This window comes from Lontra canadensis, unplaced genomic scaffold (assembly GCF_010015895.1).
Source record: "Lontra canadensis isolate GAN:19392208 unplaced genomic scaffold, GSC_riverotter_1.0 scaffold140, whole genome shotgun sequence".
NCBI lineage: Eukaryota > Metazoa > Chordata > Mammalia > Carnivora > Mustelidae > Lontra > Lontra canadensis.
The window spans coordinates 3,454,860-3,478,183 of NW_022631134.1; the positions used below are offsets into that span (position 1 = coordinate 3,454,860).

Here is a 23,324-nt window from a genome sequence, read left to right on the forward strand (position 1 = left end):
ACAAACTTCTTGAGATTGTATATAAGATCTATACAACCTAACCCAAGCCTACCTTTTAGTCTCCTCCTGTGTGAATATAAAATACTATATCCATCTGTCCTATGAGAGTTATTCCTTAAAAATGCTTATATTTCTGCTGGTAATGCTTTTTACTTTCTTATTCACCAACTCAGCCTTCCCCAGATGCAAATATTACTACTCGGACAGCTTTCCATACATAATTACCTAGTTTCTTATTTTTGTGTCCATAGCACTTCATGTATTTTAAAGTACTTCTAACATTATTTTATATGTAATTGTTGGTATAACTCTTTTCTCCATCAGACAGAATTCTCTATGAAGGCAGAGAACCTGTTTTATTTTCTCTCATATCTCCAGTATCTATGTTAATGCCCAGTACTCAATAAATATTTGATGTGTGATAAATGTATTTATATGTTTATACAGCCAGCAAATACTGAGTATTGCCTGTGTATTAAGTGTAAAATATGGTATAAAATTGTTCTAACTTAGATGGGAAAGCTATTTGAATAATAAATATTTAAGCTTGATTTAAATGACTGTGAACAAACTACAGATGAAGGATATTTGCAACTGATAGAATAAGGAATAAATTTTCCTTATATACAAAGAACTTCTAAAATGAATAAGGAATAACCTACCAACCTAATTTTTTTTTTATTAACATATAATAGATTATTTGGTTCAGGGGTATAGGTCTGTAATTCACAGTGCTTACCATAGCACTTACCCTCCCCAATGTCCATATCCCAACCCAATTTTTTAGAAAAATGGGCGGATATATGTGAAGGAAATTTAGCTGTCCCTTAAACATACAAACGCAGATGCGTTATTCAGTTACAATAAGAGAAATGCAAATTAACACTGCACTGATCAGGGGCTCCTGGGTGGCTCAGTTGGTTAAGCTTCTGTCTTCGGCTCAGGTCGTGGTCCCAGGGTCCTGGGATCAAGCCCCACATTGGGACTGCCCCTGAGCAGGAGCTTCTCTCTCTCCTGCTCCCCCTGCATGTGCTCTCTCCCTCTCTCTCTTTGTGAAACAAATAAATAAAATCTTAAAAAAAATAAAAAAACAAAAAATCTGCATTGACCTGCTGGTTTTCTCTTAACAAGTTGTCAATAACCTAAAATGTTTGGTGAGACACTAAATTAGCAACGGTGTGGAAAAACTAGGACTTTCTCATACTTTGCTGGTGGAAATATAAATAGTACAATTTCTGTGGAGGGCGTTTGGTAGATACTTTAGAATTTCAAAAAACATTTACCCTTTGATCCTTTTGGGTATTTACATTATGAATCTATTTACTCATATGTAAAATAAACATATGATCTATTTATGTAGCATATTTTTAATAAACAGGATTGGAAATAAACTAAGTGACCATCAGTAAGCACTTGGTTAAGTAAATTACAGTATTTGTATACAGTAGAATACCGTTACATGCGTATTAAAAAATACAGGGGAGCTCTGTAGTCAGTTTTTGTAGGCATAGCTTGGATGTGAAGGAGATCTGGATATAAGAGGCCAGATAAATGGAATTATTCTGTTTAGGGAAATTATTCTGTTTAGGAAAACAGACAAGGAATGTAGGACTAACCCTTGAGAACCATAATGGCAAAGAACTTCATTCATGTCTTTGAGCTGATAATTTCATTTAAATTCCTGAGCTTAATGGTGACTCTTTTATAAAGAATGACTATATTCTTATTTTTCTATTGGTTTGTTCTGGAAGAGTCAATAAAGAACAAAAGTTCTAAGTTAAATTTAGCTTTCTTTCAGAGACAATATACCAGACCATTTGTAGGCTATATAAATCACTCACGTCTTACATTTACTTTATTTTTATGCTAACCTCAGCTATGTTTTAGTTTTCTCATTGGTCACTAACATTCTTCAGGTGAAATTGCCAGTGAAGATGCAAATAACTGAAACTTTAAGTCTTTTGTTTTTTACTGCTTGTTAAAAAATCTGTTTAAAGTTGGTGCAAAAGTTCTTTGCTTCTTATATTGTTTCTTTATATATTATAATTACGAGTGCTATTCCTGCCCCCTTTATATATAAGTCAGTAGTCCTTATTCCACTCTTCATTTTAGAGTGGTGTGCCTGCAGTTGTTTTGATTTCATCTATGGAAGTAAACTCCTCAGTGGTCACATATTAACACATAAACTCCGTGATCAGTTTTCAAAGTATACAGTGTATTTTAAAAATTGTGTTCTTCTCAGTGATCTTTCTGAGATGACTTACTCTCCCATTTTCTTGAGTTCTCCACTAAAATATCATTTAATCAGGAATGTATTCTTTTCTCACTCCCTATAAAAAAGTAAAACCACTCTCTCTCTCTGTCATCTCACTGTCTTATTTTTCTTCAGGGCACTTATGGTCACGTACCAGATAATATCATCTATCTTCTCCTACTAGGCTGTGAGCTCAATGAAAGAAAATGACTTCAAATCTCTTGCTTTATTGGCAAATAGTGGGTGCTCAATAATTAGTTATTGAATATGTGAATGAATGAATAATTTTTTTTAAATTTTATTTTTTTCAGTGTGAATGAATCAATGAACTATATAGTAGCAAAACTGAGTTAAGTTATATTAATTAATACAAATAAAATAATAGCTTATTTTGAATGTACTGTCCATGGTTAGATTTTTAAATTTATTAGTATTTATAAGTGAGTTCTTTCCAGTTGACAAAAATAGAATCTTATGACTTCTTTGCTTTCCTCGAAATGTCACCAGCATGTATATTTTCCTGTCACAAAAATTTTATACATGAGGATTTGCCAAGACTGATAGCCTTCAGCTATCATGTACTTTATAAATCCAGATTTTACTTTGCCATTACTAGTTTAAAAACAACAAAAAAACCCTGGGTTTTCTGTGTCCTACCTGGGACAAAATATTGTTAAAACTCTTATGACTAAAGATTAAACAAGTAGTCTGAAGCTAGCTATGTCATTTATCAGAGATAGCTTTTACTATAAGTTTTACTATAAGTTGCCACCAGTTCCCCACTTGGGGAATACAAAAAAGGGTAAGAATATGCACACCTAAGTCAGTAATTGTAGCTCAGTAAAAGGTAGAGCAGTGCTGCTTCCAGTTGGAGGGGTGTGTAGTTTTAAGAAGGCCCCCTTCCCTTGGCCTGTGATTTTGATTCTCTCTCTTAGGTAGGTCTGCTTTTTTTGTTTTTCCCCTATCCAATCATCAAATCCTATTGCCTTTCACCCGACGAATTGGTAGCTTACAACATATGCTGAGACCTAATTTCTTCAATATTACATAGTTCTATTACCAAAGCCTATGATGGTTCCAGCACTTAGGGTATGTATTAAGTCTTTATTATATTAAATCCTCATTACACTTTGGCTTTCTTAGTGGTTCAGCCATAATAATCCTTCTGATTGATGTGTGCATATTGCAGGTGACAACAAATACCATTTTTCAAATGAGGTAATGTATTTACAAAGGATAGTGATAGATCTTCTGATTCTCTAGTGAATCATGATACAATAATTAATATCATTTAGGTAGTGCTTTACAATTACAAAATATTCATTGCCAGTGTTGCATTAGGTTCTCACAACAGCCTAACAAAATAGTTGTTATTGGTGATTGAACTGAGGCTCAAAGTGATTAGTTAACCATTTGGGTTCTTGCTTTCTGTTATGCCATACTGAGAAACAAGAAATGATAACAGTAATAAGAAAATGTCTTATTTAGACTGTTTATTTGGTGTGCAGCTTTTGTCTGAAAGTTTTGTTTCTTTCTAACATACTGGAGGTGAGGGATGGTATTATTTTATTTTTCTGTGTTCCTTCTGGTCCCCCATCAGAGTTAATTTTTCTGTATCATAATACATTTTTACTGAACCATTCCATTATTCTCTGTTCCACAGTTGACAAAAGTAAAGGTTAGTCTATAACTGTGAAATAGAAGTTTTCATAATATAAAACTAAAGCAACATGTTCTTATTAAATTGAGTAAAACTGACTCGTTATTGATGACATGTTGATTTATTTAATGCATCTTTTTTTTGTGGAGTTGATATTTTTTCTTAGAGTATTATCAGACTTAAAGCATTAGTTATCATTTTTCAGAGGAAATATTTGAAGTCTTTGTTTTATAAGCCTCAAAAGATTTCACAGTATTTTTAAAAATCTGATTATTTTTTAATGCTTTGTGTTTGGGTACAAAATTTTTTTTCCTGTAAGGGTATATTTATTTTTCCAGTTTCATTTTTATTGAAGGATTAAAGCTTTTCATCATTAATAAAATTTGTAATGTCTACCTTGTGAATATTTTAGTTGCCATATTTAATCCTAATTTCTAAAAAAAAAAATAATAACTTAATTGTAACAAGAAAATCTTCCAAATTTTATTCTTATATTTTAATGAATTATTTGTGTTTTATATGTAAACTGTCACAGCATGAAATCAATTTTCTGCCTTGATTCATCCCAAATCTGAGATTTCTATCACATTAATATTATAATTAGAAACAGTAATAGAGACGGCAACTTAAAAAGCATACTTTGCTTCTTGGCAATTTAGCATATTTCTCTGAGTGCCCAAGACTTCAAGAACCTTCAGTGCACTAATAAATTTATTAACTCAAACTTAAAAGAAGCGAAAAGTCTCTTTCTTTCTCTCTCCCCATGGCCAGTCTGCTAAAATAGATTATTCATGCTTATTTGATTCAGGTAGGCTTTTGCAAGCTTCCCTACTAGGCCTGGGAATGTGGTACATTGAGGCCTTTTCAGAGGCTTCTGACATAGACCAAGCTTTTATTGCATGGTGTTTTATTATTACCAAATCCTAGTCTCCACCCAGTTTGTAGGCACTCTGCTTATTCTTTTGAATCAGGAAAGGTTATCACCTACCTTAATCCATGGAGCAGCGTGGATTAAGGACACCAGTGTGCCCCAGGATTCTCAAAGAGGATCCTGGAAACTTCTTGTTTCTTCTTTTTTGCTTGTCTTTACTAAATTCTATTGGGCCTTAGGAGGATTTGCATCTGAAATGGGCAACCTGGTGTTTTTCTCAATGAAGACATCAGATCAAAGTTCAGTTAGTCAAGGCCTTTCTAAAACATTAAGGGGGCTTGGACTTACACAATAAAAAGATGAGCTCTAGCAGAGATTGCAGTAAAAACATTCTGAACTATAATCCGGATAAAGAATAGATTATAGGCCAAAGAACAGACCTTGTTTAAATTGCTTTATACTAATAACTTTACATTTAAAAACTTTACCCTATTTTTTAGAAACGTACTTTAATGTTTCATAATTTGTTAATACTGCCATGGTAAATAGATAAATCATGTTTTAGGAACCATACTTGTATATATATTGTATTGAAAATATTAGGTTGAGCTGATTGGTCTCTTTCGTTAATGACAACAAACAGTATCTTATGGAGGGGTGAGCAGTCATTTTACCTAGAAAATAAATGCCAAACCCACAGACTCCAAATCTGAGAGTAATCTTTCTATTGACTTAATTTTTTTATTCTTTGTTACTGTATAATTTGATGTTGGTAGGCATCCAATTTAAGAATATTAATCCTTTAAATCTTAAAATTCAAAGATCTAGTGTCAAGGAAATGTCTTTATCTATATTACAAAGTTGGCAGTTACTTAGTAAAATAAATTAAGAACTCACTCCATATAGTTCTTCAGTTTCTGCAAATTATCTGCAGATTATCTGTTTTGTTGAATGTTCTGAAATTTGTCTGTAGTATTCAGGACAGTGAAAATTATGTAAATTTAGATTAGAAACTATTAGAAATTATTGCCAATCTGTTAGTAGTTCAGCTTTAGACAGAGGTATATATATTTCTAATGTGTTGAATCAGCACAGAGTCCATTCAAAGCAATATAATGAGAATGTTCTATTACTAGGCCTTTACTATCCTGTGTAAATAAATTCAGCATCAAAAGCTACTAGAGTTTCTTATGACAAAGATGATTTGTTGGAGAAATAGGTAATAGCACAAAAGAGGAAGTATCTATGAACTAATGATTATGTCAGGTTTCTGGTTTATCTAATATTATTTGTATGCCTTCTCCCTCTTTAGCACATGCCTTGTTCCCAATGGGAGTACCCCCAATATATTTTATACTATAAGTTTAATTTTAAATTTGTAAGAAATTTTGAATATATATACTCACTGTCTCGTGAGAATTTAATTTTTAAATGATGCTCAGTTTAATATATTTAAATAGCTAGTTTCTTTTGGGCCCCTCACCAATGATTTCATTGGCTTAAGTTTTCATTAGATCTTAGCAATTCCATATTTAATTTGTCATTGAAACCTGTAACCTTTAAAAAATAATTAATACATGTATATTAAATTTTTTTTAACTTGGGAAGATTTACAGTAAGAAAAACAAAGAGGTATTTGAATTCTTATCAAATTCAGGGAATCACCAGCAGCAGAGAAACATGGGAGAGGAAAAGGTTGATTTCTAAGTCATCATTTAAAATAATAAAAGTTGTATGCTTCTTTGAAATTTATTATGTCTGTGTATACAGCTCTTGCTATCAGCATTAAAATGTGCAGAGATACCAGTATTTTGCTGAATGCAGTTCAAATACATTGTAGTTTTTTAAAAACTTAATTTTCTTAACAATCAATATGGCTTTTCTTAACAGTCTGGACCAGTATCTTCTTCAAGATTTGGTCACTATTATGATGCATCAAAAAGGATGCCACAAGAACTAATTGAGGCATCAAAATGGCATGGATTTTTCTTCCCAGAAAAATTATCTTCAACTCTTACTATAGAACCATGGTAAGTTAATGACTCCATTCTGATTTCAAAGGTTAACAGAATTCATTTTTACCACATTCTTTAAAATAATGCGTAACCAAAGGTACATATCCTAATAATAAATGTTTTCTAGATAACATGTAACTGTAATTGTGCATATGTTTCATACTATTTCTTTATATGTGGTTTTCTTTTTCTGGTCCTATTGGAATTGCCGTTATTCTTAATTTACAGTTTGAAAAGTAATAATACCTGTTGTTCTTATATTCAAGAAAATGTGGAATTGTTTTTATATCAAGGTCTTTTAGCCCTGAATGCAGATAGATATCTAAATACAACTGATTGATAATAATAGCAGTGAAAATGGTATGAAGTACTGCTGTTTTTCAGTAAGTGTTCTATCAAAAAGTAAACAAAGTGTTTGTCTTCCAATATTTTATTTCTTAAGGCTTTCTACTTCTAGTAAAATTATTCTGTAAATATAACAATCTGTATTTTTTTTAGGTTACCTTAAAAGAATTTAGGGGTCTTTTGAGTTTAACAATGAAGTGTTTTAAATATTAAACGAACACAACATGTTTATAGTGCAACTAATTTTATTAAGGCAAAACTCTGAAAATTACAATACTTGACATTGAATAATTTATAGTGTTAAGAATATGTAATTTCAATTCTGGCTGCTGTTGAGTCAAGGAAAGTAATCCATGGAGTAGGTTGTAACCTCTCTTTTCTTTCATCTTGTAAAACCATTATTTTCAAAGTGAGATGAGTTATTCCATGGAGATTTAATAGACAGGAAATTGTGAACTGAAATGACTTAAAAATCCATAGAGTCTCTTTCCAGGAAAATTACTTGAGAATTTAGTGAAGACTGTCCTATTTATTGTTACTAAATCTCTTTCAGAAAATAAAAAATATTCACTTCATTATGGTTTCTCCATTCTATGGCTTGAGACTTACAGAAAGTGGTGCTTTGATGTTGTCTTAGTGTTACCACCAACCATTAATGAATGACTGCTGCCTGTGTTGGTCACTCCACTACCTATTACATTGGTTACCTAGTGCAATCCTTGTATGAACCTTAACAAAGTGTATATTCCCATTTTCCAGAAGAAGATACTGAAATTCACAGAAGTTATTTATTTGAGGCTCAACTATTAAGTGACAGAACCAGGATTAACTCAAATCAGATCCCTCTCTTTTTGCTTTACTGCTTCAAGAGACATTGCTGTCCTTTGCCTTTACCTTCCTATCTTATGAAGGAAAGAGCGCTAATAAAGAAAGAAAAAAAGAAATCTGAGTTCTGACTGTCCATCCTATTGTTAACCTTAGGAAATGCCCTTAAATTCAGTGAAAATGAATATCCTTCTGTGAAAAATTAGGGTAGAGGGATACCTTTTGTCCTACTTACATCACTAATATTTTGTTAAGTTTGAATGATTATATTGATTATACTTTAATCAATATATCAATACTATTAATTTTGCCATTCCCTAAACCAAACACGTACATATACTTTTATGGCTTGGAAAACAACTTCTTGATTTCTCAAGCAGTAAATGGTGGAACCCAAATTCAAAGTCAGTTCTTTCTAACTCAAAATTCTGTGTTAGCTATAATACTACATTGCCTCCATTCATGGAGTACTTAAGGAAATAAAAGAATGTAAAATGTTCATTAAGTATAATGTAAGTAAACAAAAAAATGTGGTGTTACTTTTATAATTAATAAAATGTTTTAAGAAAAAAATTTTAAGCCCCAAAGTACAAGGTTTTTGTTCATTCAGTCATTAACTAAAAGAAAGAGGGAATGAACATTTGTTGAATAGCTGTTCCATGTCAGGCACTGTTCCAGGCATTTGATGATAGGATATCTTATCTAATCCTTCCACAACCCTCCAAAAGAAGTAATACTATCTCCGTTTTTTAGGAGCTTGATGTCGGAGACTGATACTAAATACCTTTCCCACTTTCTCAGGCTGTTAGTGACAGTCTCTGACCTAAACCCAAGTCTTCAAAACCTCTGCTTTTTATTCTGGGCCAGGCTGCCTCCATTTGCTGCTGTAGTAAATGTGTAGCACATGAAGCCAGGGGCCAGGAAAAACTACACCTAGATCAGCCATGAAAATATAGTCCTATTGTTTTTAAAATATGTTTCTTTTTTCAGAGTGTGTTTTGAGAACTAGCAGCTTTGCACAGAATAGGAAAATTTATAGATTTTAATTGTCAAGGCAATATTTCATTTCATAGCAGTTAACTGATAATTCATTTATTTCATATAAAACGTAAATGCTTAATTAAATGTAATTAAACTTTAAACATGTAATTAAATTAATTTTGAAAATGAGTACTTACATGTGAGATTTAATTTATGAAAAGCATGTGCTCATTTCACTAAAATGAATTTTCCTGGTTCATTTATAAAACAATAAAGCTAAACTTTACAGTTGTCTATACTTTTCCTGTAATTAAGACTAGAGGATATAGCCGTGTCTCACTATCATATAGTATATAATTTCATATATTCTAAAGGCACTGTTGAAACATAGTTTCTTTTATGGTGAGAAAAACTGAAGGTCATTTAAAATTTGCATTAACTAATTTAAAATTGTTAGCAGGTATGCCTACAGGAATGTTCATATATACAATTTAAACTTTCAAATTAAAGTCTGGCTATAAAAACCTGAGAAGTATCACTCTAATATTACAAGATGGTTTTGTTTCATTATTTCATTGTCATAAATCAGATAATCTGAATTACAGAACAGTGATAGGAAAAATGATTTTGAGTATAATTCTGCAATCCAAGATTTTTTTACTTTGGTGTTGTTTTGAATTAAGCTTTGCTAACAGGTATGCAAGGACAGTTCTGTTGTCCTTAGGAAAATAATGCTGATCTTCAGGGTACTGATAGTATCTCAGCTTTCTTATTTATTAACAAATCTACTAACACACTGCTTAACCTGCTGTTTCAAACTGAATATTTATGGTTCTGCCCAATACTTCCCCCTGCCCAAATTTATATGTTGAAGCCCAATGTGATGGTGTTTGGAAATGAGGCCTTTGGGAGAGAATTAGAGTTGGATGAGGTCATGACATTAGGACCTTGGTCAGATAGGATTGGTGGTGTTCTTTTTAGAAAGAGGGAGAAATATCCAGCTCCTTCTCTTTCCTTGAGCACAGGTACATGAAAGGCCATATGAGCCACATAGCAACAAAGGCCCTCTGTAACCCAACAGGAGAGTTCTCACCAGATACCAAACCTCCTAGCACCTTGATCTTAGATTTCAATTCTCCTGAAATTGAATAGAATTAATTCTTGTTGTTTAAGCCACTCAGTCTGTGGCCATTTTGTTATAGGAGCCCAAGCCAATTGATAAACCCACTATATTATAAAAGGTTACTTTTTTTTAATAGAACAGATCTTCAATGTTGAGTTTATATACAGATGGTAGTAAATAGAATGATTTTGTTTGGATATGTTTCTTTGAAATTGGAGATTTTATTTTTACATAGATATCCTAAAAATGGCTAGTAGTTTCTTATATTAACTCAAAGTTTTGTATTAATTACATTCAATAAACTGAATTCTGAAAGAACTAGTTACCTTTTTAGGAGACTTTCTGGAAGAAAATCAAAAGAAAGGAGATAAGAATTTTACTTAAGATTTTAGAAGTCTTTACTTTTCCTTATTTTGCCAAGTCTGTTTACCACTTAAATGGAACATCTGTAGAGCCTTCTGTAATATTTTCCTAGACAAATTATAGTTATGATCCTCCATACTTTCCTACTTAGTTTTGTTCATACTCTGTCAGAACATTTAGTGTATTACGCTGTAATTATTTGTCCTGTTTCCATTTTTATCTTCCCTCTCAAGCAGTGGAAATCCTTGAGGAAAGGGGTTTATGCTATCTTCATCTCTTTATTCATGAATCTAGGACACAGGTGTTGATAGTTGATGAACTAATGATTCAATGCACAAAGTATAGTAATAACTCATATTAACTGTAGTCTTGTTTGTAGCTCAAAGATACAGTGGGAAAAAACTAATAACTGAAACATAGCCATGTAAGAGTATATTTTACATTTTTATTTAAATTTCAGTTAACATACAGTGTAATATTAGTTTCAAGTGTACAATACAGTATTGAACACTTCCGTACAACACCCAGTGCTCATCACAGCAAGTATACTCCTTCATCCCTATGACATTTTAACCCATCCCCTCCCACCTCCCTTCTGGTAACCATCATTTGTTCTCCGTAGTTAATAACACACACACACACACACACACACACACACACACACCCCATATCTTCTTTATCCATTCTTCAGCTGATAGAAACTTGGGCTGTTTCCATAATTTGGCTATTGTAGTTAATGCTGTTATAAAATCAGGGTGCATGTATCCCTTTGATTAGTATTTATATATTCTTTGGGTATATACCTAGTAGTACAATTGCTGGATCATAGGGTAGTCTTATTTTTAACTTTTTTTTTTAATATTTTAATATTTTTTTCATTTTATTTTATTTTTTTTCAGTGTTCCAAAATTCATTGTTTATGCACCACACCCAGTGCTCCATGCAATACATGCCCTCCATAATACCCACCACCAGGCTCACCCAACCCCTCACCTCCCTACCCTCCAAAACCCTCAGTTTGTTTCTCAGAGTCCACAGTCTCTCATGGTTTGTCTCCCCCTCTGATTTCCCCCAACTCCCTTCTCTCCTTCTCCCAATGTCCTCCGTGTTATTCCTTATGCTCCACAAGTAAGTGAAACCATATGATACTTGTCTCTCTCTGCTTGACTTATTTCACTCAACATAATCTCTTCCAGTCCCATCCATGTTGCTATAAAAGTTGGGTATTCGTCCTTTCTGATGGAGGCATAATACTCCATTGTATATATGGACCATATGTTCTTTATCCATTCTTCCAGTGAAGGGCATCTTGGTTCTTTCCACAGTTCGGCAACTGTGGCCATTGCTGCTATGAACATTGGGGTAGAGGTGGCCCTTCTTTTCACTACATCGGTATCTTTTGGGTAAATACCCAGTAGTGCAATTGCAGGGTCATAGGGTAGCTCTATTTTTAATTTCTTAAGGAATCTCCACACTGTTTTCCAAAGTGGCTGTACCAGCTTACATTCCCACCAACAGTGTAAGAGGGTTCCCCTTTCTCCACATCCTCTCCAACACTTGTTGTTTACTGTCTTGTTAATTTTGGCCATTCTAACTGGTGTAAGGTGGTATCTCAATGTGGTTATTGAAGAACCTCCATACTGTGTTCCAGAGTGGCTGCACCAGTTTGCATTCCCACCAACAGTGTAAGGGGGTTCTCCTTTCTCCACATCCTCGCCAACACCTGCTTTTTCTTCTGTTGTTGATTTTAGCCATTCTGACAGGTGTAAGGTGATATCTCATTATAGTTTTGATTTGTATTTCTCTGATTATGAGTTATATTGAACATCTTCATGTGTCTGTTGGCCATCTCTATGTCTTCTTTAGAGATGTGTGTTCATGTCTTCTGCCCATGTCTTAATTGGACTATTTGGGCTTTGGCTGTTGAGTTTTAGAAGTTCTTTATAGATTTTAAATACTAACCCTTTCTCAGATATGTCATTTGCAAATATCTTCTCCCATTCTGTAGGTTGCCTTTTAGTTTTCTTGATTATTTCCTTCACTGTGCAGAAGCTTTTAATTTTGATGAAGTCCCAATAGTTTATTTTTGCTTTTGTTTCCCTTACCTCAGAAGACATATCTAGTGAGAAGTTGCTATGGCCAACATCAAAGAAGTTACTGCCCGTGTTCTCCTCCAGGCATTTATGGTTTCATGTCTCACATTTAGGCCTTTCATCGTTTTGATTTTTGTGTTTGTGTAATAAAGTAGTCAAGTTTCATTGTTCTGCATGTTGCTATCCAATTTTCCCAACATGATTTGTTGAAGAGATGGTCTTTTTCGCATTGCATATTCTTTCCTGCTTTGTCAAAAATTAATTAACCATGTAACTATGGGTTTATTTCTGGGGTTTCCATTCAGTTCCATTGACCTGTGCATCTCTTTTTATGCCAGTACTCTACTGTTTTGATCACTACAGCTTTGTAATATAACTTGAGTCTGGAACTGTGATACCTCCAGTTTTGCTTTTCTTTTTCAAGGTCCCTTTGGCTATTCTGGGTATTTTGTGGTTCCGTACAAATTTTAGGCTTATTTATTCTAGCTCTGTGAAAAATGCTGTTAGTATTTTGATAGTAAGTGCATTGAATTTGTAGATGGCTTTGGGTAACAGAGAAATTTTAACAATATTAATTCTTCCAACACATGAGCATGGAATCTCTTTCCATTTCTTTGTGTCATCTTCAATTTCTTTCATCAATGTTTTATAGTTTTTGGAATACAGGTCTTTCATCTCTTTGGTTAGGTTTATTCCTAGTTATTTTATTGTTTTGGGTACAATTGTAAATGGGGTTGATTCCTTAATTTTTCTTTCTGCTGCTTCATTATTGGTGTATAGAAATGCAACAGATTTTTGTACATTGATTTTGTATCCCTTGAGTTTACTGAATTCATGTATCAGTTCTAGCAGTTTTTTTGTGCAGTATTTTGGGGTTTTGTATATAGTAGCATGTTCTGCAAATAGTGACAGTTTGACTTCTTCCTTGCTGACTTGGATGCCTTTTTATTTTTTGCATTTTTCAGACTTTTTTGGTGTGTGCGTGTGTGTGTGGTCTGATTACTGTGGCTAGGACTTCCAGTGCCATGTTAAATAACAATGGTGAGAGTGGACATCACTGTCTTGTTCCTGATTGTAGAGTTTTTTACCCATTGAGGATGATACTAGCTGTGGGTTTTTCATCGATGCTCTTTATTATTTTGAGGTATGTTCCCTCTAAGCCTACTTTGCTGAGGGTTTTTATCATGGATGGATGCTATATTTTGTCAAATGCTTTATGTGCATCTGTTGAAATGATTATATGGTTCTTTTCCTTTAGTAACCCGGTGTATCATTTCAATTAATTTGTGAATATTGAACCAACCTTGTAATCCAAGAATTAATCCCATTTAATCATCCTGAATGGTGTTTTAAATATATTGCTGAATTCTGTTTGCTAGTATTTTATTGAGAATTTTTGTGGCCTTGTTCATCAGGGATATTGACCTGTAGTTCTCTTTTTTAGTGAAGTCTTTATCTGTTTCTTTTTTAAGATTTTATTTATTCATTTGAGAGAGAGAGAGAATGAGAGAGAGAGCATGAGCAGGGGGAGGGGCAGAGGAAGAAGCAGACCCCCTGCTGATCAGGGAGCCCGATGTGGGACTCGATCCCAGGACTCCAGGATCATGACCTGAGCTGCAGGCAGTTGCTCAACCAACTGAGCCACCCAGGCGCCCCCCGCCGCGCCGCTTTTTTTTATAAACATATAATGTATTATTAGCCCCAGGGGTACAGGTCTGTGAATCGCCAGGTTTATACACTTCACAGGACTCACCATATCACATACCCTCACCAGTGTCCATAACCCCACCAATCTCTTCCTACCCCTCTACCCCCGGTCACCAGGCACCCCTTTATCTGGTTTTGGTATCAGGGTAATGCTGGCCTCTTAGAATGAATTTGTAAGTTTTCTTCCCTTTTCTTTTTTTGGAATAGTTTGAAAAAAATAGGTATCAGAGAAAATCTTCAGAAACAACAACAAAACAAGAAATAAAATGGTAATAAATACATATCTATCAATGATACTTTGAATGTAAATGAACTAGTGACTCCCATCAAAAGATATAGAGTGTCATGATGGATGAAAAAACAAGACCCATCTATATGCTGCCTACAGGAGACTTATTTTGGACCCGCATATTGAAAGTGAAGGGGTGAAGAAACATTTATCATGCAGATTGATGTCAAAAGAAAGCCTTAGTAGCAATACTTACATCAGACAGACTAGACTTTTAAACAAGGACTTAAAAAGAGACAAAGAAGGGTGTTATATAATCATAATAGGGGATAGGACAATCCAATAAGAAGATATAACAGTTGTATTTGTGTACCCAACATGGGAGCACCCAAATATATAAAACAATAACAAACACAAAGGAGCTAGTTGATAATAATACAGTAATAGTAGGGGAATTTAACACCCACTTACATCAATGGACACATCATCTAAACAGAAAACAAACAGGGAAAAAATGGCTTTGAATGATACACTGGACCAGATGGACATAACAGATATATTTAGAGTGTTCCACCCTAAAGCAGCAGAATACACATTCTTTTCAAGTGCACATGGGACATTCTCCAGAATAGATCACACATTCAGTCACAAATCAGGCCTCAACAAATACAAAAAGTCTGAAGTCATACCATGCATCTTTTCTGACCACAGTGCTATGAAACTAGAAGTCAAGCAAATCAAAAAATTGGAAAGACCACAAATACATGGAGGTTAAACAGCATAATACTAAACAGTGAATGGGTCAACCAGGAAATCAAGGAAGAAATTTTAAAAATACATGAAAACTCATTGGGGAGGGTATGTGCTATGGTGAGTGCTGTGAAATGTGTAAACCTGGCGATTCACAGACCTGTACCCCTGGGGATAAAAATATATTATATGTTTTAAAAAAAAATTTATTAAAAAAAATACATGAAAACAAATGAAAATGGAAACACAACAGTCTAAAACCTTTGGGATGCAACAAAAGTAGTCGTAAGAGGGAAGTATATAAAAACACAGGTCTACCTCAAGAAGCAAGAAAAATTTCAAATAAACAACCTAATCTTACATGTAAAGGAGCTGGAAAACAACAACAGCAACAACAAATGAGCCCTAAAACCAGCAGAAGGAAGGAAATAATAAAGATCAGAGCAGAAATAAAGGCACCTGAGTGGCTCAGTCAGTTAAGCATCAGCATTCAACTCAGATCATGATGTCAGGCTCCTGGGATCGAGCCCCACATCAGGTTCTCTGCTCAGCGGGGAACCTATTTCTCCATCTCCCTCTGCCTGCCACTCCCCCTGTTTGTGCTTGTGCTCTCTCTCTCCCTCTGTCAAATAAATAAATAAAATCTTTTCAAAAAGAGATCAGAGCAGAAATGAATGATACAGAAACCAAAAAACAAACAAAGTAATAAAACATTTCAATGAAACCAGGAGTTGGTTCTTTGAAACAGTTAATAAAATTAATAAACCCCTAGCCAGACTTACCAAAAAGAAAAGAGAATGGACCCAAATAAATAAAATCACAAATTAGAGAGGAGAAATAACAAGCAGTACCACATAAATACAAACAATTATAGGAGAATAATAAGAAAAAGTATATGCCAACAAATCAGACAAACTGGAGGAAATGGATAAATTCCTAGGCACATATAAACTATCATAACTGAAACAGGAAGAAACAGAAAACTTGAACAGACCCATAACCAGCAAAGAGATGTGGTCAGAAATTAAACAACTCCCAACAAACAAAAGTCCAGGACCAGGTGGCTTCACAGGTGAATTCTACCAAACATTTAAAGAAGAGTTATTTTATTTTAATTTCATTAACTTAAATGTAAGTAACTATATGTGACTTGGTTTACTTCATTAGTACAGTTTTACAACAAAAGTCAGCTCTTATCACTCCTCTGGCTCAAACTCAATTACTTCCAATCTCATTCGGAAAAATCAACCTACATTCTAGGGGCACCTGGCTCTAGGTCAGGCACCTAACCTACTCAGTCAATAGAGCACATGACTCTTGATCTTGGGGTTGTGGGTTTGCATCACACGTTGGATGCAGATTTTACTTAAAAAATCTTTGAAAAAAAGAAAAACTGTCCTATAGCAACATCCAGAATAATAAACCTACATTCTAACGGAGATCCTATAAGGCCCAGGACCCTTGCCTAATCTGATTTCTTTGCTGTCATCAGGGTTGGGGAAAGAGTAAAGGGAGTATCAAGAATGCTTTCCAGGTTTCAGAAAATAGAATTAGGATGGTGTCCTTCATTGCTGTAAAAAACATATCCTCCAGTGTTTATTGGAACACATTTTCTGATGGGTACACTTTCTGTGAACCTGAGCACCTTTAATGAGCCTAGCATAATGCTCAACTCTAGATTTATTGTAGTAAACAAAGCAGCTGATAATTTTGACCATGTGTAGTGTTTTTAGTCTAGTGAGAAAGCACACAATTTTTAAAGCCAAATAAACAAATATATATGTCATTAAGAGTTGTGATAAGTAATACAAAGAAAAAGAACATTCCACAAGTCATATTGGAGTAAGGGGATCTGCTTTGAGTTATTCAGGATTGCCTCTCTGAAGAAGCATTTGAGCTGAGACTTGAAAATACGAAAACCATTCTACAAAGGGCAGTAGCCAAGAAATATTCTGCAGGGAGCAGCCAGTGTGCTAAGAAATGAAAGACTTAGTATACTCAAGGACCTGAAAGGCCATGTTGGTGAAAAGAATAATGGGATGATCTAGAAGAAAGGTGAGTTCAGAGAGATAGGCAGAGGTCATATAATTCTGTTAAGAAATTTGTTCATAAGGAGGTAGAGAAAAAACAGTAAGTGGAAGAGGTTTGGGAAGCAAGAAGTTTTTGCTGTTCTGTTTTAATGTGAATAAGAAAAATTCAATAGCGAGGGAATGGATGGAGATTAGAAGAGGAAATAGTGGTTTCTAGCTGTATAACATTAGGCAAATTGCTAAACAATTTGGCAGAATTCCTAAGCTACTCAAGACCAAGGATTGACCACTAAGATGTCTAACATTTCCTCCACTGGAGGGAAGGAGGGAAAGGTAGAAGACAACGGTGTAGATGCAAACAAATAGGTTTATAAAGTTGAAGGCAGGGTCTTGAATAGTGTTGAAGATGTGGACTGAGATTGTTTCTTTACTCAGTGAATAATAGGCAACGTCACCTGCTGAGAAATAGTGACTTACCTCTTAGGAGTTTGGGTTAAATGAGAAGGGTTGAAATAGTTGTTTTATGGAGTAGAAAAATATACCTACTAGAGAAGTATCAAATATTTATGGTGGTACAATCTGTTAGATTGTTACTTTCTGGCCTCTCTGCTAAGATTCCTGGTGTAGGCAGGATTCAAGTTTTGAGACATTCATTCAATAGGAGTTTAAGGTATTAAACAAAGTAAATGATGGATCACAAACTAGGGCTAAGAAAATGAAGACAACTGCTGTTGATAGATGAGGAGAGAGAGAAGGGGTAGTGGACTGGTGGTGGACTTCCTAGCTTCAATAGTGGTGGTAAATGAACAAAGCAATTACCAAGATCAGAAGTGTTGGTTGAGAATAAGATGTTTGAATTAGGACTGTAGACCAGGTACAGTGTCTTCAACTGATAGGGAAAGTGTCCAGAAGTTTGATAAAGACAGCACCTTAAAAGGGGAATGATTGGGATTGGTCAGACATAAGAAAACATGAATGTTGTTTGTTTGTTTTTGCCAGAAAATGGAGGAGGAGGAGTGGTTTGAAAGTAACATTGGGAAAAAGGATACCGATCACATCTTTCAAATACTGAGGAAAGGAGTCTAAGCTTCAGCTTTATTTATTTAGGTTCGAGTGCCCACTACCTTCCAAGGGAAATATCCTTTGGAGGGTGGTGGGCACAGTGTCTTTTATTAAGGTCTGTGGCTGATGCTAGTTGCAAAGACTGCAGCATCAGCTGTAGCGGGTAGGCTCCACAGCAGTTTTTTCTGCGTAAGAGACTTGAGATGGATACTGGGCTTAGCATCAAAGACATAAGAAAGTGAAAAAGCAGATTATAATAATGGGATGCATATAATAATTATAATAATAGCCTACAGAATCCTGCTTACATAAAATTTTATATAGCTGTTTCTAAATTCTTTTCTAACACTAATTCAGAGATATTAATTTAGGTTCCAAAACCTTAATGATAGGTGGTCAAAGAAGTTCACAAGACTCAAACTAAATTTCCTCCTCACAGTTATGTGTAGTATTTAAAAGGATGTATTTAAAACGATGTGTAGTATTTAAAATGATGTGAAAGAAATGCCAAAATTAAACAAATCTGTACATAGTTCTCATAATATTCCTTAGAATGAAAACCATTTTTAACAGCTTACTTCTTAATATCCCACATTAGTTTCTTTGGTAAAAGGAGGAAGGGCTGGTGCAGAGAGATGTATGAGAGGATGTTCATCATACTGTTAACAATGTTCACCTCTGGGTAGTGGATTTTGGGAGTTTTCCTGCTCTTTGTATGTTTTATGCATTTGAATTTTTATGATGAATAAACATCATTTTAAAAATGTTTTAAAAGATTTTATTGGAGAGAGAGCATACATGTACCAGTGGGGGGAGGGGGAGTGCAGGGAAGAAGATCAAGCAGACTCCGCACTGAGCACAAGCCCAAAGCACAGGGAATCTCAAAAGGATGCAGAAACCAACTCAGAGAAGTTCCCACTGGCCAAATAGGAGAAAATTTGAGCATCAGAATAAAAAATGATGGTAAGTGGATTGTAACCCATTTAATAAATCAGAAAGCCATGAGTACATATTGATACAAATAAATGACTAAATAAGTTATCGAGAAACGAGATATTTACATAAGCACAGAGTACCTTCCCACAAAATATTTGCTGACTACACGGGGAAGGAATATTATGGGGCAGAAGCCTGGCAGACATAACTTTAATCAAGTTAATGTCAATAGTAATGGGCAAACTGAAATCATGAACAAGAATTCAGCAACGCTTCTGTGGTATTTCTACCAAATATACCTAATTTAAATCTAATCATAAGGAAACATCAGACAAACCCAAATTAGGAACATTCTATCAAATACCTGGCCTGTAATCCTCAAATGTGTCAAGACCATAAAAGTCAAGAAAGTCTAAGGAACTTCTAGGTTGAATAAGACTGAAGAGAGACATGAAAACTGAATACAACATGTGATTCTGAACTGAGTGCTTTACTCTAAAGACTGATATTGGGACAAGTGGCAAAGCTTGAATGGGGTCTGAGGATAAGATGGTAGTACTAATTTCCAAATTATATTAATATCCCAAGTCAGATGGTTATACTGTTGTTATGTGGGGGAATGTTTGTAGGAATGATAGCCTAAATTGTTAAGAAGTGATGTGTCATCATGTCTGCAACTTATCCTCTAGCGGAACTAGAGAAAAAAAATTCCTATATTAGCAACTTTTCTCTAAGTTTGAAATTGTTTCAGAATTTAAAAAATAAACATATGTATATATATGTTAAAATCCTTAGTAAATTTATGTATAGACATGTTAATATCCTTAGTAAATTGAGAGCATTTTTATTTTATTTTTAAGTAGGCCCAGCCCAGATCCCAGCACAGGTCTTGATCTCATGGCCATGAGATCAAGACCTGAGCTGAGATTGAGGCAAATCCTTAAACAACTGAGCCACCCAGGTGCCCCAAGAGCATTTTTAAATTGGTGATAATTTGGGTATCCTAATACAAAAAGGACAAAAGATAACAATGGGATGTTCTCAAAAGAAGAAACAAAAAATAGCTAGTAAGCCTCCTTAGTGATCAAAAAAATGCAAAGAAAAACCAAAGAGATACCATTTTCCAGCTATCAGATATTTAAAATTATAATACCTGGTGTTAAAGATGCTATAGATGTCACTTATGTTAACCATAGGAATGTACGTTGTTAATTCTAGTAAAGGGTATCAAAGTTGGAGTGTACATTATCATTGTTACCATTGTCCCATTTCTAGGAATTGATGACAAAGAAATAATGATACAAGTTAACAAAGATACGTGTACGATAAGATTATTATAATCTGTATTACGGAAAATCTGGAGATAACCTAAGAATTATCAACATAGATTGGTTGATTATGTTGTATTTACCTAGTGGAATACCTTGCTTGCAAAGGGAGGAGATAAAAACAAAACAGATTATAAAACAATATATGTAATATATGATGTGTATATGTAGAAAGTGGTCTGTAAAGATATACATCAGTAGCCTAACAGGAATTGTTTCTGGGTGTTTGAATTGTGGATTATTTGGCTTTTTTTTTTTTTTCTTTTTCTTTTTATAAACCTTCCTGTGAGACAGTGTAGTTTAGATAGGGCCCTTTGGTTAGACAATCTAGGTTTGAATCCTGACTCTTCCACTTACTAGCTATGTGACATTGTACAAGTTGCTTCTTGGGGCCCCCATTACTTAGGCTTCAATAAGAATAATAATAATAGAAACTACTTAAGATTATTAAATGTGATAGTAAAAATTTACCTCTTAGCAAACACTGGCTAATATTGTAAAGGCTTAATGAATTTTGGCTTCCATCATTATTATTATTTCTGCTTAAATGCTTGAAATTTATTCTAATAAACATTTTTATTAATAGGCAAATCAGTAAAGCTATTTCTCCTTTGGGAAGACTACAGAAGCAAATATTTAGAATTTGAACAATCAGCTTTCTTTTCCCTATCTTATTCTTTCTTTTGAGAAAAACACATTTGGAAATCAGTTCCTCCTTAGATATGTCTGTTAATGAGCAGTAGTCATATTTCCTGTGCCTCCCACACTACTTAGCTCACTCCTGAAAGCTTATTAGAAGACTCGATAACAGTGTTTCTTCTTAACTTACTTGGCAGTTAGTTCTAGGTGGTACTGTTGTACTCATCCAATTCCTTCTTACCTCCTTAAGTGCTTACCTTGTTCCATCTTGTTATCCCACCTGATTTTCATCCATCCTGCAACTGGAGCATTACTATATTATATTGACAGCATGGGGATTAATAATCATTAATAATTACTGAGAACTGATTATCTCTCACCTATTAACATATTATTTTTGTTATTTCATTTAATCCTTACAAAAATCTCATGAAAGCTTATAGTATCCCCATTTTGAACATGAGGAAAGGGACACAACAGGTTTAATTAGTTTATTTAAAGTCATACAGGGACTCAATCTCAAGGGACTCCAAATAGCCAAACAGTTTTGCAAAAGAACAAGGTTGGAGGTCTCATACTTCCTAATTGTAAAACATTTTACAAAGCTACAGTAATCAAAGCAGTGTGGTTTGGTACTGGCATAAAGGTAAACATTTAGACCAATAGAATATAATAAAGGACCCAGAAGTAAACCCTCGCATATATGGTCAAACAGTCATCGACAGGAGTGCTTGCTTAGACCATTCAAGGGGAAAGAGCAGTCTTCAGTAAAATGGTGCTGGGAAAACTGGATTATCCACATGCGAAAGAATGAAGATGGGCTCTTCTCTTATACTGTATATAAAAATTAACTCAAAATGGATTAAAGACCTAACCATGAAACCCAAAACTATAAAAGTTTTAAAAGAAAATTAAGGGGAAAATCTTCATGACGTTGGATTTGACAATTATTTTTGATAATTCCAAGAGCACAAGCAAAGAAAGCAAAAATAGACAAATGGGACTACTTCAAACTTAAACACTTATGTGCATCCAAAAACACAGTCAATAGAGTGAAAGGGCAACCTAAGAAATGGGAGAAAACAGTTGCCTATCTTTTATGTGATAAAGAATTAATATGCAAAATATATAAAGAACTAGTACTATTCAGTATCAACAAACAGCCTGATTAGAATCTGGGCCAAGGTCTTGAACAGATAATTCTCCAAAGATGATAGACAAATAGCTGAAAAGCAAATGAAAAGGTAATAGACCTAATCATTAGAAAAATGCAAGTCAAAGCCATAGTGAGATAATACCTCTCTCATTAAGGTAGCTTCTCAAAAAAATATAAAACAAAGTATTGGCAAGGATGTAGATAAATTAGAACCCTTGTGCCTTGGTGATATTGTAAAATGGTATAACTGCTATGAAAAATTTTATGACATTTCTCAAAAAATTAAAAAATAGAACTGTATGATTGAGCAATCCCTCTTCTGGGTGTATATCCAAAAGTATTAAAAGCAGGGTTTCAAAGAGATGCTTGCATACCCATGCTCATAGCAGTATTATTCACAATAGCCAAGAGGTAGAAGCAATCCAAATGTCTAGCAATCGATGAATGGATAAACAAAATGTGGTATATACGTACAGTGAAATATTATCTAGTATTAAAAAGAAAGGAAATCCTGACACATACTACAACATGGATAAACCTTAAGGACATTATGCTAAGTGAAATAAGCCTGGCACAAAAAGACAAATACTATATTATTCTATTCATGTGATGTATCCAAAGTAGTCAGCTTCATAGAAACTAACTACTTTGTGATTTGTGATGGTGATTACCAGGGGCTGGAGAGGGGAAAACAAGGAGTTTTTTAATGGGTGTACAGTTTCAGTTTTGCAAGATAAAAAGTTCTGTTAATATAATAACACTACTGAACTGTACACTGTATGTATTTTTACAATTAAAAGGAAAAAAATGGGTTAAAAATTTAACTTTGGGGGCACCTGCATGGCTCGGTTGGTTAAGCGACTGCCTTCAGCTCAGGTCATGATCCTGGAGTCCCAGGATCGAGTCCCACATCAGGCTCCCTGCTCAGCAGGGAGTCGGCTTCTCCAGTTGACCTCT

The 23,324-nt window shown here is 34.3% G+C and overlaps 1 protein-coding gene across 1 annotated transcript in view; it reads left to right on the forward strand.

Annotated features, from left to right (window-relative positions):
- The window catches only part of ELP4 (elongator acetyltransferase complex subunit 4), a 135,161-nt gene that overhangs the window by 63,477 nt on the left and 48,360 nt on the right, over positions 1-23,324 (forward strand). The window contains exon 5 of the mRNA XM_032843446.1: positions 6,676-6,815. Within this exon, the coding sequence (XP_032699337.1) occupies positions 6,676-6,815 (140 nt within the window). The remainder of the gene's footprint in view (positions 1-6,675; positions 6,816-23,324) is intronic.